Raw genomic sequence first — 15,567 nt, 5'->3', positions numbered from 1 at the left:
TTCTCTTCTCTTTGAAACTTGCAGCCTGTCTTCTTTCCCTTTAGGAGTTGGTTTTGATGTAACTCTTTCTAATAAGCATATCCTGGCCATCCTGACACAGGACTGTGTGCCCTTCCTCTGTGCTTCTCAGTGCCCTGTATGCATGATTTTCACACCATACTTTAATGTCCAGGTACTGACCAGCATTTCCTCCTGAACTATAAACTCTTGGAGTCTGGGATCATGTCCTAATCTTCTCCTATTCCAGCATCCTGAACTTACTTGGTACAAGATAGGTGTTCCTTAAATGTTTGCTGAGCAAATTAATTGCTTTATTAACCACAAATGCCACAGAAATGTAGTTTGTCTGATCATCCCTGTATTTGGTACAAATTAACCACGTCTTATGAATAAATACAAATGCGAGTCACTTCTCTTCAGCCCCAGCACTACCTGTGGCTGTTGTGTTGTCTAAATGCCCATCCACTTCCTCTCCACATGCCTCTGGCAGACTCTAGTAAATTCCCACACTATTGGGAATAGTGCGTTTCATCCAAGAATATGGCCCTCAACCGAAAATATGCCCCTCATCCAAGAATATGGCCCTCAACTGAAAATATGCCCCTCATCCAAGAATATGGCCCTCAACTGAAAATATGCCCCTCATCCAAGAATATGGCCCTCAACCAAAAATATGCCCCTCAACCAAAAATATGCCCCTTGCCCAAGAATATGGCCAGCAAGTCATCGAACCACATTTTCCCTAATGTTCAGGATGATTTTCAAATATCCTTGAAAGCTTTTTGTCCTGTGTTCAGTTTTAACTTATATTCCACTCAGTACCATGGACAATAGTAAAGGAAAGACTTCTTTTGAAGGCTGCAGAAATGAATAAAACATTCTTCTTACATATGTTATGGAAGAACTAGACAAGTGCTCCACTAACGGAAGTGCTGTGATTCGTGCGCCGGGTGCCACGGATGTGTAGAGGAGGAACTTACTGCTCTCGTATAAGTGGCGTACAATCTGTAGTGAGTAATGTTTGGGAAAATTCCTTCTGTCAGTCTGTAAATTTGTTTTGCATTTCTTTTCTTTTTTAATTTATTGATTTGAGAAAGAAGGAGGAAGGAGAGAGAGAGAGAAAATCAGTTTGTTGTTCCACTTATTTATGCATTCATTGTCTGATTCTTATATGTGCCTTGCCCAGGGATTGAGCCCACAACCTTGGTGTATCAGGATGATGCTCTGACCAACTGAGCTACATGGTGAGGGCTTGCCAATCTGTTAATTTTTTATTGATATATAAAAGTGGACATTATATCCTGTTTCTTAACCCTGCTTACTATTGTTATATTTCAAATAAAATATACTTTTTACTCCTCTCAAAAGGAAAAAATATATGAATATAAAAGTTGTACAGGCACACACACCAAAATCGTAGTTCCACAACTCAGTCAAAGCAAGTGTTCTAATTATTGAGATACTGAATTTGTTTATCCCCGATAATAGAAGCTTCATGAGGACAGGGACTTGGTCATTCATGTTCATTCTTACAGCCTCAGTACTTACAAAAGCACTATTTGTAGTAATCAGGAAATAAATATTTGTTGAGTGAACGAATCAATGAATATATATGTATATATTGTTAGCCAACGACTGCTACCTTTTTTTAATTCAAATGAATTTTGAATTTGTTTTCTTTAACAGATGGGAATACTGCTGAATACTTTGCTATTAATGAAACGTCAGGAGAACTGTCAACCACTCGCGCTTTGGACCGGGAGCAGGTGGGCCGCTTCGCCCTTGCCATCCTGTGCTCTGACCTGGGGGATCCACCCAGAAGCTCCCTCGTGCAGTTGCAAGTCAGAGTCTTGGACGACAACGACCACAGCCCTTCCTTCCCCACGCCTCAGTACCAGTCCTTCGTGAGGGAAGACGCTGAAGTGGGAACGGTGGTGCTTGTGCTGGCCGCCGTGGACCACGACCAAGGCCCCGGTGGGCAAGCTGAGTACCTCCTGGCGGAGGAGGCTGCGGGCGCCTTCACCGTGGACCCCGTGGCGGGCACCTTGAGAACCGGCCACGCCCTGGACCGGGAGGCCCGCTCCCAGCATACATTTCGGGCTGTGGCCAGAGACTGTGGTGTCCAGGGCTCAAGAAGCAGCACAGTGATGATAAAAGTACATGTCACTGATGTTAATGACAATGATCCAGTTTGGGAACAGAACCCCGTAGAGATTTTTCTTTCCCCTCAGTCACCTATAAACGAGACTATTGCCGTTCTGAGAGCCAGTGATCCAGACTTGGGGCCCAATGGAACTGTCACCTTTAGTTTTGCAGAGACCCAGTCAATGTTCTCTATTAATAAATATACAGGAGAGGTTCAACTTCAGCAAAACCCATCTTCAGAATATTTTCCAATCTGGCTGCAGCTTAAAGTTATGGACCAAGGAGTCCCAGCTAGGACAGCTATTGGTCTCTTTGTCATTCGCATGGAAGGACAGGATATAAAAATGGCCTTCAGCCACCATCTGTATGAAGGGATTGTGACTGAAAATTGCGAGGCAGGTAAGTATCCCTTTGAGTGTTTTTATATTTTGTACTTATTTTGGCAAAATGCTTAAAACTAGAGATTATGTAATAATAGTGCTATTGTAGATTAGTTATAAATTTTTGAATTTAGCCAATTCTTGGTATGCTAATTTTTATCCAAAGTATATCAGAAAAATATACTCAAATACAGTATTAGACACATGTGACAATTTTTCTTCACAACGCTAATGGTTTTTCAGTAATTTCCACACAAGTTTATACCATAATGGGGAACATAAAAACAAAACTACCAAACAGATTAATTTAAAATATCCTTCTACACCAAAGAGAAAAAAGTTTCTTTGTAGATAGTTGTGAAATGAAAGAAACTCAATCTACATAATCATATCCAACTAGAAAACAAAGAATTGAATCTTCTGATCCCTTTATCCCACCAGGCAAAGCAAAGGGCCTCCGGGGTTGGGGAGAAGAGGAGTGTGGTTGCTAAAGGTCTGATGTGTGTTGTGCCCTTGCTCATGTCATTTTTTTGTTTTGTTTGTCATTTTATCATGATTCAATTTCACTTTATACATACCTAAACCACTATTCAAAAGGAAGCCTGCTATTTTTCTGAACTTAATTTATTCATGTCGTAGTGAAAATATATTTTATATATTATATACTGCCTTGTATATGAAAAGAGAATATTCAATATAAAATTGAGTATTAAATTAGGGTTGTTCTATGTTGCAGATTATTGACCTGACTTCCACCCTCTTTTGAATTATGGGTTGCTTACTCAGAAGTCCTGTTATTGAGTCTAAACATAGTTAAAAGTAAATTGCTATTATCTTATTAAATGAAATAATAGTGGCTCCCAAAATAAGTCAGAAATGTCCAAACTATATATATTCTTATGTATAATGAGACTTCCACATAAGAGTTAAATGTTAAAAAATATGAAATTATTCTTAGAGCTATATTTCTATTCACCTTAAGAGGCATAAATACCAACCTCATAGCAGAGCCTGTTGGAAAGTAAAATTAACATGTTCTAAATAATATAGCACAAAATACATCATATTAATCAATCTTGAAATTAATCTGATAAAGTTGTACAATCAAGCCCAGCCTTTGTCTGTAGTGCAGATACAAACATTTCACCCTAAACATCTTTGACGTATGGTCTTTTAGTCTCTACTTGAATGTTTCAGTGATTGAGAGTTTAGGACAGTATTTCTTGAACTTGTGTATAAAAGCAGTGATATTTGAACCCCCCTCCCCTGCCGCAGAGTCTGTTTCCCAGTTCTTCTAGGTTCTGCTTAAGTCTGGGGTCCAGACCCTGTGGTTTTTAATAAGTTCTATAGGTGATTTGTTGCATGACAAAGTTGGAAACCCCTTCATTTGGAAAGTCATATTTTGAACCCAGATCTGCCCTTTTTGTAATTATCCATAAATCCTAGTTCTGCCCTCTGGAGCACTCTACTGCTGTACATAATCACTTTTCAGATATTTTATTTGTTCCTTCAACACTTTTTTTCTTTTTGGGAGTACTACATGCCTGACTCTTTTCCATTGTGATATGTTAGTGAACTGAGAGACAAAGCTGCTTGTCCTTGTGAGGCTTGCATTCTAGCAGAGATAGACAGTATCCATAAGCATAATAACTATAGTCTATGTTAGATGGTGGTAAAAGCCATTGAATAAAGAAAAGGCAGAGCAAGGTTAGAGGAAGTAGAGAGTGCTTGAAGAGTGACAAATTCCAATTTTAAATAGCAGCTGTAAGATCAGGCCTCATTGAGCAAGTGACATTTGGCCAAAGACTTAGAGAGGAGGTAGCCATCCTTATATTTGGGGACAGAGTGTTTCAGAAAAAAGGAAAAGCTGCTGGGAGCTGGCCTGGTTTGTTCAAAGGACAGCAAAGAGGACTGCGTGACTGAAGCCGAGTAAGCAGGGGGAGAATGGTAGGAAATGAGGTCACAGGACTAAGAGGTCATGCAGGGCTTTGTGGGCCATTGGAGGACTTTGGATTTTACTTGCAATAACTTTCCCTTCTTTAGTTTGTTCATTTACCCTTCACTTAAGATTTCCAACCACTGCTAGTGAACATTCACACCCAGTAAAAATTTTCCAGAGCAATAGGCATTAAATATGCTGTTCCTGAATAGAATTGGCATGGAAGCCATCATTGTTAGTACAATTTTTTACATTAGTGAATGCAATTTCTAAATATACCTAAGGCATTTCCTAATTGTTAAGATATCCTTTCTCAATTCACCCAGGGTCAGTTTGCAGAATTAAACCTAAATGTAATATCTAAGGTACCCTAAAGAAAAAGTTTCAATATGAAATTAAGTGAGGGATTAGTCAGTATAATATTTCTGGTTGAATTCAGCAATGATTTAATAATAACACTATTAAAAACTGCTTTGGAAAGGGAAATTTTTTCCTTTTGCAGGGCCATTCATTTGTATGTCTCAGGTTCACTCTGTTGATAGAAGGCAACCTTTACAGGAGGAAGCGGCCTTGATTTTAGCCTGTTTCCCATCATTTAGGCAGCATCTCATCAAATCTGTATACCTTCCATCTGCTCGCAGCCATCACAGTTGGGATTAATCAGTATGGTTAAGAGTAACATGAGATAAAAAGTTAGGGCAGAGGACAGTGAAGACCAAATTACATTCTTACCTCCGAGGCTGGGATTCCCTCAGAAAAGCTAATGAATAAATGATGGGAAGCTTTTTGTCTTGCTATCCACGTCATTGTGTTTTCTTTGACCTCTGATCAGAGTTGTCCTTCTTAGTTCTCTTGTATTTGGAATTACTGAATAAAAATTTGACTGTTACCTTTTAAGTAGAACTTAACACTCCATTTATTAAATCTTACACATAAGGAAGCTAGAAATACTTCTGGCGGTAATACAAGCATATGGTATCCATAAACATCCAGGTAGGTATACGTTTCAGGATATCTGAAGCAATAGGTTGGGACCTTGCTTTGAAGACTAACATGTGTGAAGGGCATAAAGTCTAAGCTGAGAGGTAAAGCTTCAGCATAAGCAGGAAGGAGAAGGAGAAGGAAAGGGGAGGATGACAGTCAAGAAGGCTGTTGAGTATGATTTGATACAACTAGCCTACACCTGGGTCCCGGGAGCCTGTGAAAAACAACGACAAGGTGCATGAAATATTGATTGACATTTCAAGTTGGCCAAAGCTTTGCCTGGAACATAAATTCAGTAGAGACTGCCAGATCACATAGACACCAGATGGTGATGGGTGGTTTTTTTTGCATTTGAATTCCAGTGGTTTTAAAGGATTGTGAATCCATTGATCAGTGTTAAAATGGCCCTGATGTAAATTATTTAATATTACTTTATAGCTTCCAGCATTATTTCCCTCCCAAATATACCTGCAACTTAATTTTATCTCCAAGTGAAAACTATATGCCTATTGGAAGCTTAACTTTTCCATGGGTTACTCAAACATCCTATCAGTAGGCACTACTTGACATCTTCAGTGAATTATTTTTTGTGTTATAATTTTTATCGTTCTAAACTGATTTTAACATTTGGATGTTATTTTAAGAAAATTAAAAGTTAAAACAAATTACTCCAATTTATTTATACTTGTTTAACATTTCTTTCTTAGCCCACAAGTTCGTTTTTATTAATATTGTATTCATCAATTGACAACATTAAACTTAACATCAATTGTTAAAAACAATATGTAGTTCAGTAAAGAGTTTCCATTTTGAAAGCAACCTTTTGGTAGGTAAAATCTCTGGAAGAGGCAGTCATGAAATGTTCACTTATTCGTAGAAAGAGTCATTCTCGAGGGCACCAGTTGCCTACAGGCCAGAGGCTGGCCGTACGGCAGTGTGACAGGAAAAGTTGAAGTCTCGGTGATTTCCCACTCTTTACTCCTCCCTCTGTTCCTTTTCGACCCAGGTGAGAGGGAATCCAACCGTTCTGACTCTTTCTGAAGTGAAAGATAAACCACTTGTTTGTCCATGCTGTTTCAATGTATTAAAACAATTTAAACGAACCCCCATAGTCCCCAGTGTGGACTAGGCACAATTTTATGCATTTCTTTGAATTACCATGAGGGGAAAATGGAAATGATGGATTGTATCCATACCCTGATTAAAAGTTAATACTCAGACTTTAAAAGACTTGAAATAAAATTAAAACATGATGAACTGTGGGGGCATTCTAACTAGTAGAATATATTTAATATTATATCATAAATAAATTAGATGTTGATATTTTGGAGGAACTCTTCCAGCCCCGTGGCAGTTGATTCAGCGAATTCTGGCTCCTACATTTGGTAAGGCTGGGCACATGGATGTAGGATGTGGGAACTGAACGCTGGTAGGAGCTAGTGTAGCCACTCTCCTGCCCACAATGCGCAAGCTCTTTTCTCTTTCAAGTGGAGATGATAAAGACTTCCTGGGAGGATGCTGTAAGGATTAAATGAGGTCATCCCCAGGGTAGTAGTCAGTGCTCTTCTTGTAATTATTGTTACCCTCCTTCTGTCCTAAATCTTTAATTAAATTCTATAAAGTTATCTGGGTACACATTCTCACCAGAGCAACCCATTGTTACTGAACAGTTATGTAGCAACAATGAACTAACTACTTGCAGTTTTAAAACCCTGCCATTCCATTTTGTTCATTTTGTCTTCAAACCAGATAAGAGTTATACTTTCCAAGATGACAGAGTTCCCATTACTATGGAAGTGGTCATCCACGACTTTGAAATAGGGCCCAAAATAGAAATTTTTATGATAATGAAAAAAGGAAGGAAACATTACCCGTCATCCCTAGTTCATTATTTAAGGCCAGTCTCATATTTGGAATGGAATTCATTGGAATGAGTACCATCTAACTAACCAGCCATTTACAATGATGATGAATTTATTACCTTACCTGTGACTCTAAGATAGCTCTGGAGGAGATAGAAGGAGAAAGGCCTTACTCAAGGTCAAGTTTTCTCAGAAGACAAACACCTCACAAGGCAGTTTTCATCTTTGTGAATTAACCCCAGTCCCACCTCTGGGCCTCAGCCAAATAGCCTCGAGACCTCATTTTGTTAACAAACTGGGGAGTTCTTCCCCCAGGGCAAGGACCTATATATGAAAGAGACATACATAAATCAGAACTCAAGTCCTTTTATTCATATGAAGAACTATGATTGCCGTGTGAATTACAGTGGTCATGCCAGGACGATCAGCTCTCTCTAAGAAAAAAGACACAGGAAGCCAAATTGTAATCAGAAAGTTGCTTCTAATCCTAACAGTTCGAGCTGGATGTGATTCCTGTGTTGAGTGTCATCAGCCTGCTTTACTCTTTCCACAGAAGAGCTCACACAGCACTGCCTGCAGGGATTTTGTGATGTTGTCATGACGGCCTGGACTTCCATTGCTCATCAACTTCCTTTGATTTACATGTTTTTTTCTTTAAGTGTCTTAACACTTAGGCAAGGCACCTGCCCTGGGAGTGATTCTGTTTCTTTATGTTTTCTTTATAGTGTAACAGGGTTAATGTATTTTTAAAGACTTTTTCCAGAGTAGTTTAGGTTCACAGCAAAGTTGAGAGAAAGCTACAGAGATTTCCTATATATCCCCTGCCTCCACACAGGCACAGCCTGCCCCATTATCAACATCCTGCACCAGAGGGGTACATTTGTTACAGCTGATGAACCTACATTGATACGTCATAATCACCCAAAGGCCGGAGTTTACATTAGGGTTCACCCTTTGTGTTGTACATTCTATGGGTTTGGACAAATATATCATGACACGGATCCATTACAATGATATTATTCACTGCCCTAAAAAAACTCCATGCTTTGCCTATTCATCCCTCTCCCACTTCTGCCCCAAACCCTGACAACCACTGATTTTTTTATACTATCTCCACAGTGTTGCCTTTGGCAGCATGTCATACAGTTGAATTCATTCAGTATGTAGTCTTTTCAGATTGGCTTCTTTCACTTAGGAATATGCATTTAAAGTTCCTCATGTCTTTTCATGGCTTGATGGTACTGAATAATATATCATTGTCTGCACGTAGCACAGTTTATTTATCCATTCATCTCCTGAAGAACATCTTGGCTACTAAGTTTGGGCAATTATGAATAAAGCTATTATAAAAAATCGCTACTATAAAAAATATCCACATACAGGTATTTGTGTAGACATGTTTTGAACTCCTTTGGGTCAAGTCCAAAGACTGTGATTGCTGGCTCTTATGATAAGAGTATGTTTATATTTTTTTTTAAAAAGAAACTGACAAACACTCTTCCGTAGTGGCTATACCATTATGCATTCCTACCGCAGTGAAGGGCAGTTCCTCTTGTTCCACATCCTTGTCAGAAATTTGATGCTGGCAGCATTCTGGATTTTGGCCATTCCAGTTAGTGTGTAGTAATATCTCATTGTTATTTTAATTTGCATTTTCCTGATGACATACGATGTGGGGGATCTTTCCATATTCTTATTTGCCTTCTGTATATCTTGTTTGATGAGGTGTCTTTTTAAGTCTTTGCCCATTTTTTAATTAGTTTGTTTTCTTGTTGAATTTTAAGAGTTTGTGTATGTTTTAGATAACAGTCTTTTACCTTTTGCAAATATTTTCTCCCAGTCCGTGGCTTGTCTTCTCATTCTCTTGACATTGTCTTTCTCAAAGCAGAAGTTTTAAATTTTAATGAAATCCAGCTTATCAATGATTTCTTTCATGGATTGTGACTTTCATATTTTATCTAAATAAAAATCACCAAACAAGGTTATCTAGGTTTTCTCCTATGTTATCTTGTAGAAGTTTTATAGTTTTTTGCTTTACATTTAGATCTATGATCCATTTTGAGTTAATTTTTGTGAAAGGTGTAAAGTTGGTTTTAGATTTTTTCTTTTTTGCATGTGAATGCTCAGCTGTTCTAATACCATTGTTGAAAAGACTACCTTTGCCTCATTGTATCGCCCTTGCTTCTTTGTCAAAGATCAGTTGACTATATGGGTCTGTTTCTGGGCTCTCTGTTCTGTTCCATTGATCTATTTGTCTATTCTTTTTTCCCCCATTATCTTTATTGTTGAAAGTATTACAGAAGTCCCCTTTTCCCCCTCATTGACCCCCTCCACCCTGCTACCTCCACCTCCCCAGGCCTTCCCCGCACTATTGTCTGTCCATGGACTGTGCATGTACGCATATAAATTCCTTGGTTAATCTCTTCCCAGCCTCCTCCCCCAATACCACACTGTCTTGATTATCATAGCTTTAGAGTAAGTCTCGAAGTTGTGTTCTTCACTGTAGGGTTAGTATTTTTGTCCTTTGTTTTTCTCCAACTTTGTTCTTCTCCGTAGGATTAGGTTTTTTGTAACTATATTTCCACCCTTTTCTCAATTGTCTGTCTCTGGATAAGACCTTCCACCTGTTCTGCAAAGGTATCCACTTGTTTTGTGTAGTTTTAGGATAATTTCAGCAAAAATGCAAAGAAAGAATATTCTGCCTCTGACAAAATAGGTGGCCCTGCTACAAACAAAGATAGTTCATAAGAAAGTCTGCCATGTGGAAAGAAAGGAAAGCTCATCTCTTCTGTTTGCCGCGAAGTGTGGGTAGGGCAAGGGAGGAAAGGTATAGTAAACAAGTAGTCAGCGGAAGCATCCTGGCCCCTCCGTTTCCTGAAGCTATAATCCTGGAGGTGGCCATTGAGGTGGACTGAAGGAAAAGCTAACAGCAGAGGATACTTGGGAACTCTGGGAGGACACTGCTGCTTATGCTAACACAAGACGTAAATTAGGCAACGTGTTTAGGTAAAGAGAAGGCCCAAGTGAGAGCCCCATCCCTGTTTGGCTCACTCAGACCTGGAAGGCATCCTATGGTCCCAGCATTCCTACTTGTGGACATAGACTGACACAGAGTCCAGGCCAGTAGGCCTGCCATGGGACCACTGTTGCAAGGGATGGGATGAGCTCGTCCCCAAATCTGTGGGGTGGACAGTCTGAACGCAGGGTTAGATGACCCTTCAGAGGGTCTGCAGTATTAGAAACAGCTGGTAGGGCCAGGGCAGCAGTGTGGAGTTTGGAGCCTGAACATGATGACGTGACTGACGAGACTCCTTTCCTAGAGACAAATCTAAAAGCCAGTGGACAGCACACAAAGATCCAGCCTCATCCCCCGGCCACCCACCCACTTATGTCATCTTACAGAGGAGCAGCGCAAGAGGGAAGGAATCTCAAAGATGGAACATGTTCTCAAAAAAACACTAAGTCACCTAAAAGTTCTGTTTAAAGGGAAAATATTGAGATGACCTTAAATAGTGTGTTTAAGATGGTCAGTTTTTTGTTTTGTTTTAATCATCACCAGAAGATATTTTTCCATTGCTTTTCAAGGAGAGAGTGGGGGGGAGAGAGAGGAACATCAATCTGAGAGACACACATCGACTGGTTGCCTCCTTCAGGCACCCTGACAGGGGCTGGGGATTGAGCCCACAACCGAGGTATGAGCCCTTGATCAGAATTGAACCCGAAACCCTTCAGGGCCAATGCTCTAACCACTGAGCCAAAACGGGTAGGGCAAGATGGTCAGTTTTTCTGACTATTGTCTATCAGGGTGGAGTTCATAAGGAATATTATTAGATCAATCATAAAAAATTTAAAAAAGTTTTTTCTTTGCGCATCTTAAATTGTTCTGTGCAAAACTGTAACTCTGCTTCATTCATTTTTAACTCTTATAGGACACTTTTATCTCTGTTGTTGAGATGCCCTTCATTTCTCTCTCCTTCCCCGTCAAGCCTCCTGTTAATGTTGACTGTATGCTTAATACTGTATGTTCAGTGTTCAGTTTTTTAAAGATATAAGAAACAAATGGTCTGCCTTGTGAAGGGCCTTGAACATCTATTTCAGCTGTTCCTTAAGAAGACAGTTTTGATGATTAAATGAGCACTTAATAATCTCTAAGGCATTTTGCCATCATGATTAACCAACAGTTGTAAGTGTAAGACATGGGGATGACTGTGCAGCCAGAAGGAGCTGGGAGCAACTCCTGGCTGTGGATGGCAGAGCCAGAAAGAGCTTGCTCCTACAAGGCGTTCATCAAATGCTTATTGAAATCATTTCACCATTCAACCGTTATACTTTGAAGATAACCAAAGCCATATGCCCAAGTGAGAATAAAACGAGGCACAAAGAAGGGGGAACAGATACTTGGTTCCAGGAAGGAGAAATGGCTGGCACAGAGGTGTGGGGACTCAAGAGAGTGGTGAGTTTACCATCCAGAGCAGCAAACCATCTGGACTAGCTGGACAGAGGCTCGCATGAGCTTTCCAGTGACGAGCTGGAATGGAGAGACATTAGTGGCCTTTCAAATAGCAAGAGTGACAAAACAAATTTTATATTGTAGAAGATGATTTTGGAGGCCTTGTGAAGGGTGGCAAAGGGGAGAGAGACGAGTTAGGAGGGGACTGTGGTGATGCACATGACAAATGGCCAGGGCCTGAATGAAGCCACGGCAGGGATCATACATTGTTGTTAAGTAGATGTCTCTATGGAGGGTGAGTCCTAGGTCTTCCTCTTCAACCATCTTGCTAAATGTCACTCCCAACTTCTCTTCTTAAGTGATTGAAATATGTTTAACTTTTCAGTGACTGGACATTTAAGACATAATAATTCAAAATCATCCAAATGTTTGAAAAAAACTGTTCCTCTCAAATTAATCATCAATTTTTAAAAATTATTAATTAAAAAAAAAGGCTTGAATTGCTTAGAAATCCCAAAAATAAAACTCATAATAAACTCATAATAAAATGTTTTCATAATTACTGTATTTTACTTAAATGTTTCCATGATATGATTTTTATATGACATATAATATTTTATATAATATAACATTAATAGAGAACTCTGCTTTTAAATGGATAGTTTACTGTTGCTGTAGGTGACGTTAGTTTTTAAACTGTGTGTTTGTAAAGAAGAAAAAACCAAGAACATTCAGTGTATCATCCTTTTTGATGCAATGTTAGACATGAAGTGAAATTCATAAATGCCTGAAAATATAAAAAAATAATAATAATAAATTTGTGTTTTACTTACCTCATAGAAACTGAAGGTATGGTATTACTTTTTATATTTTATCATTTCTACCTTGATGTGAAATGAGAATTGTAAGTTTCCTCTTGGTGCCCGAGACAGGCTTCTCTTTAAAACGTGCATCGTAGGGCAAAGTGATGGGGGAGTGCCGGGGGAGGGGACATCTGTAATAGTGTCAACAATAAAAGTAAATTTTAAAAAAGAATTTTTTAAAAAAATGTGCATAGTAGCCAAGACCTAGAAAGATCCAAGTCCCTTTAGTTATTTCCTCTTTTTTCAGGCTGTCTCAAATTTAAACTTTGTCAGAGGAAGAAAGTATATAAATATTTGCAGCTCTTTGCTGACTTGAGCATCTAGTCTGAAGTATTTTTGTTGAATGAAATTCTTTTTGTACTACCATTCATTGATACTATGAACATTTTATTTGCAATAAAACTAGGATAGTTCCCTTTACGGGAGAGGCCACGTGTGATTCTCACTGGCAACTCCACAGTCATCTTTGTTCTTTTACATGTAAGTGATCTCCATGTTTTCTTTTGTAATTGGGCATATAATACGCATCCTCACCCGTGAAGAACAGGCCGTCAGCAGGATGGTACATCTTGCCTGCGTAGCTGTTTTTCTTCTGACTGCCGTTCTTAAAAATAGATGACAAGCCACTTGAAATAAAATTTCCTGTGTTTAAAAAACACATTGTATCAGGAAGCACAGAACTGTGACTGAGCACTGAAGACAAAACATATTGCCCTCCTGTGAAGGCATATTCCTACCAAAACTGTAAGACGTTTTTATATTCACAATGGGTCCCCTGAAATGTACCAAAATAAGCATCAGATTATAGTGACATTTGAAAGAGTTCTCAACATGTGTAGTAACTTGATTCCACCATGATTGATTAAAATCCTTTACCTTGCCACTGAATGATTTCATAACTGCCTTGAAAAGAGCAATGATTTGGAAACCTGAAAAATGATTTTCAAACTTTGTCCCAGCTTGTGTTAAGTGTAACGTTTTTAAAGAGAACGTGTACGCAGCTTCGGCGCTCCTGTTCTTCCTCCATCTCCGTCGCGAGTTCTGTTTCCATCTTTTCACTGAATTTTCAGTTTTGCAGACAGCAGCACATACTTGTTTCTTTTAATATTTAGTGCACTCATCGCATTTTTCTTTGGGTAGTAAGTGTTGAAAAGACTCCTGGGGAAAATATTGTTCATTCCAGCTTTTCTTCTCTTCTTTTTAATGAAACACTTTAAGTATCTAGAAAAAAGATATAGCTATTAGGCTTAGCTTAGGGGTCATTTTTACCATGACCTCCAGCAGGATGAGTGTCAAGCCCATTCCCAGGGGCCTGCTTAAGTAAGATTCAATGAAGATGCCCAGCAGAGATCTTGAATAGGTGCTATTTTTTTTTAACCACTGCAGTTCCCATAACCAGATATGGTATTACAGCATTGAGTGATTTAAAAAATATTAATAACAATTGCCCTTGGTTTGGAAGGGTCCTGTAGGCAGAGAAGCATTTTCTGATCTCTCAGGCCAGAACTAAAGTGTTCTACCTCCCTCCCTCCCTTCTTCTCCCTTTCTTCTCTAATTCCTCCATTTTCCCCATCCTTACTAAGCATTTACTATGTACAAAGACATAAACTTTTGATGCACAGAACAGCATGCTTGATTCTCAAAGAAGTATGCTAAACAAAAAGAGACAGCCGCTGTTTATTTACAAGTATATGAAATTTTATAGGCAAAACTAATCTAACGTTATAGAATGCAGATCACTAATTACCTGGGGCCAGAAGTGAGAGAAACTGACTATAAAAAAGCATGAGGGAACTTTTTATAGTGGTAGAAATATTCTATATCTTGATCATGAAGGTGGTTACACAGGTGTTATATAGTTGTCAAATCTCGTAGAACTGTATATTTAAAAATATGTGTATATTATATGTAAATTTTAACATAATACAGTTTATTAAATAAAAAATATTTTTAGCCCTGGTCGGTGTGGTTCAGTTGGTTGGGTCATTGTCCCATACACCAAAAGGTCACAGGTTCGATTCCTGGTCAGGGCACATCCCTGGGTTGAGGACTCAGTCCCTGGTTGGGGTATGAGAGGCAACCGATTGATGTTTCTCACATTGATGTCTCTTCCTCTCTCCCTTCCTCTCTCTAAAAAGAAAATCAATAAACATGCCCTCGGGTGAAGATTAAATTTAAAAATATATATATATAGCCGGGCCAGCCTGGCTCAGCTGTTGAGCATCAACCTATGATTCAGGGGATCGCAGTTCTATTCCCGGTGCGGGCTCCATCCCCAGTAGGGGGCGTGCAGGAGGCAGCTGATCAATGACTGTCATCATTGATGTGTGTATCTCTCTCTCCCTCTCCCTTCCTCTCTCTGAAATCAATAAAGACATATTTAAAAATAAAATAAAATAAATAAAATAAATATATACATTTTTGAAAACAGGACAGGTAGTCATAGGAGGGAGACAAATGGGCAACCAGGACAGGAAGCAAAGCAGAGGTGAGCAGCAAGGGGCACAGGATGTTACAAATGAAGACAACAAAGCTAACTTGGGACCCAAATGGATTCTCAGGAGCACTTCAGTGGAGTCCCAGTTCTAATCATACTAGTTACTATACTGCCGTTAACAGTCCTTGCTGATTCTCTTTCCATGCTGGTAATCGGTCCGTTCCTTATAACCCGAAATGACTTCCTTCTTTCCTCTCTATTTCCTACACCTAACTCAATTTCTGTTTTTTTTTTTTTCCTTCAAGTTATCTCTTGACTATTCCTGCAGTACCTTAACAATTCTCGAATGAATTGATATGCAATTAAGAACTTGGTTACCCTCTAGTGGGGCTGCTTTTACCTACAACTATACTGGAAACTGGTTGAGGGAAGATTTCTAATATTTATACACCTGTTACCTCCTTTCCCATATTCCACTTAATGTTCAAGGAAGTGTGTCAGAATGTG

General features: G+C 39.1%; 1 protein-coding gene across 1 annotated transcript in view; it reads left to right on the top strand.

Annotated features, from left to right (window-relative positions):
* DCHS2 (dachsous cadherin-related 2) overlaps positions 1–15,567 on the top strand; it is a 174,600-nt gene that overhangs the window by 127,693 nt on the left and 31,340 nt on the right. The window contains exon 13 of the mRNA XM_087816138.1: positions 1,687–2,544. Within this exon, the coding sequence (XP_087672264.1) occupies positions 1,687–2,544 (858 nt within the window). The remainder of the gene's footprint in view (positions 1–1,686; positions 2,545–15,567) is intronic.

Source organism: Miniopterus natalensis, chromosome 4 (genome assembly GCF_054644295.1).
Source record: "Miniopterus natalensis isolate mMinNat1 chromosome 4, mMinNat1.hap1, whole genome shotgun sequence".
Taxonomy (NCBI): Eukaryota; Metazoa; Chordata; class Mammalia; order Chiroptera; family Miniopteridae; genus Miniopterus; species Miniopterus natalensis.
This window is presented reverse-complemented; position numbering and strand designations above follow the sequence as displayed.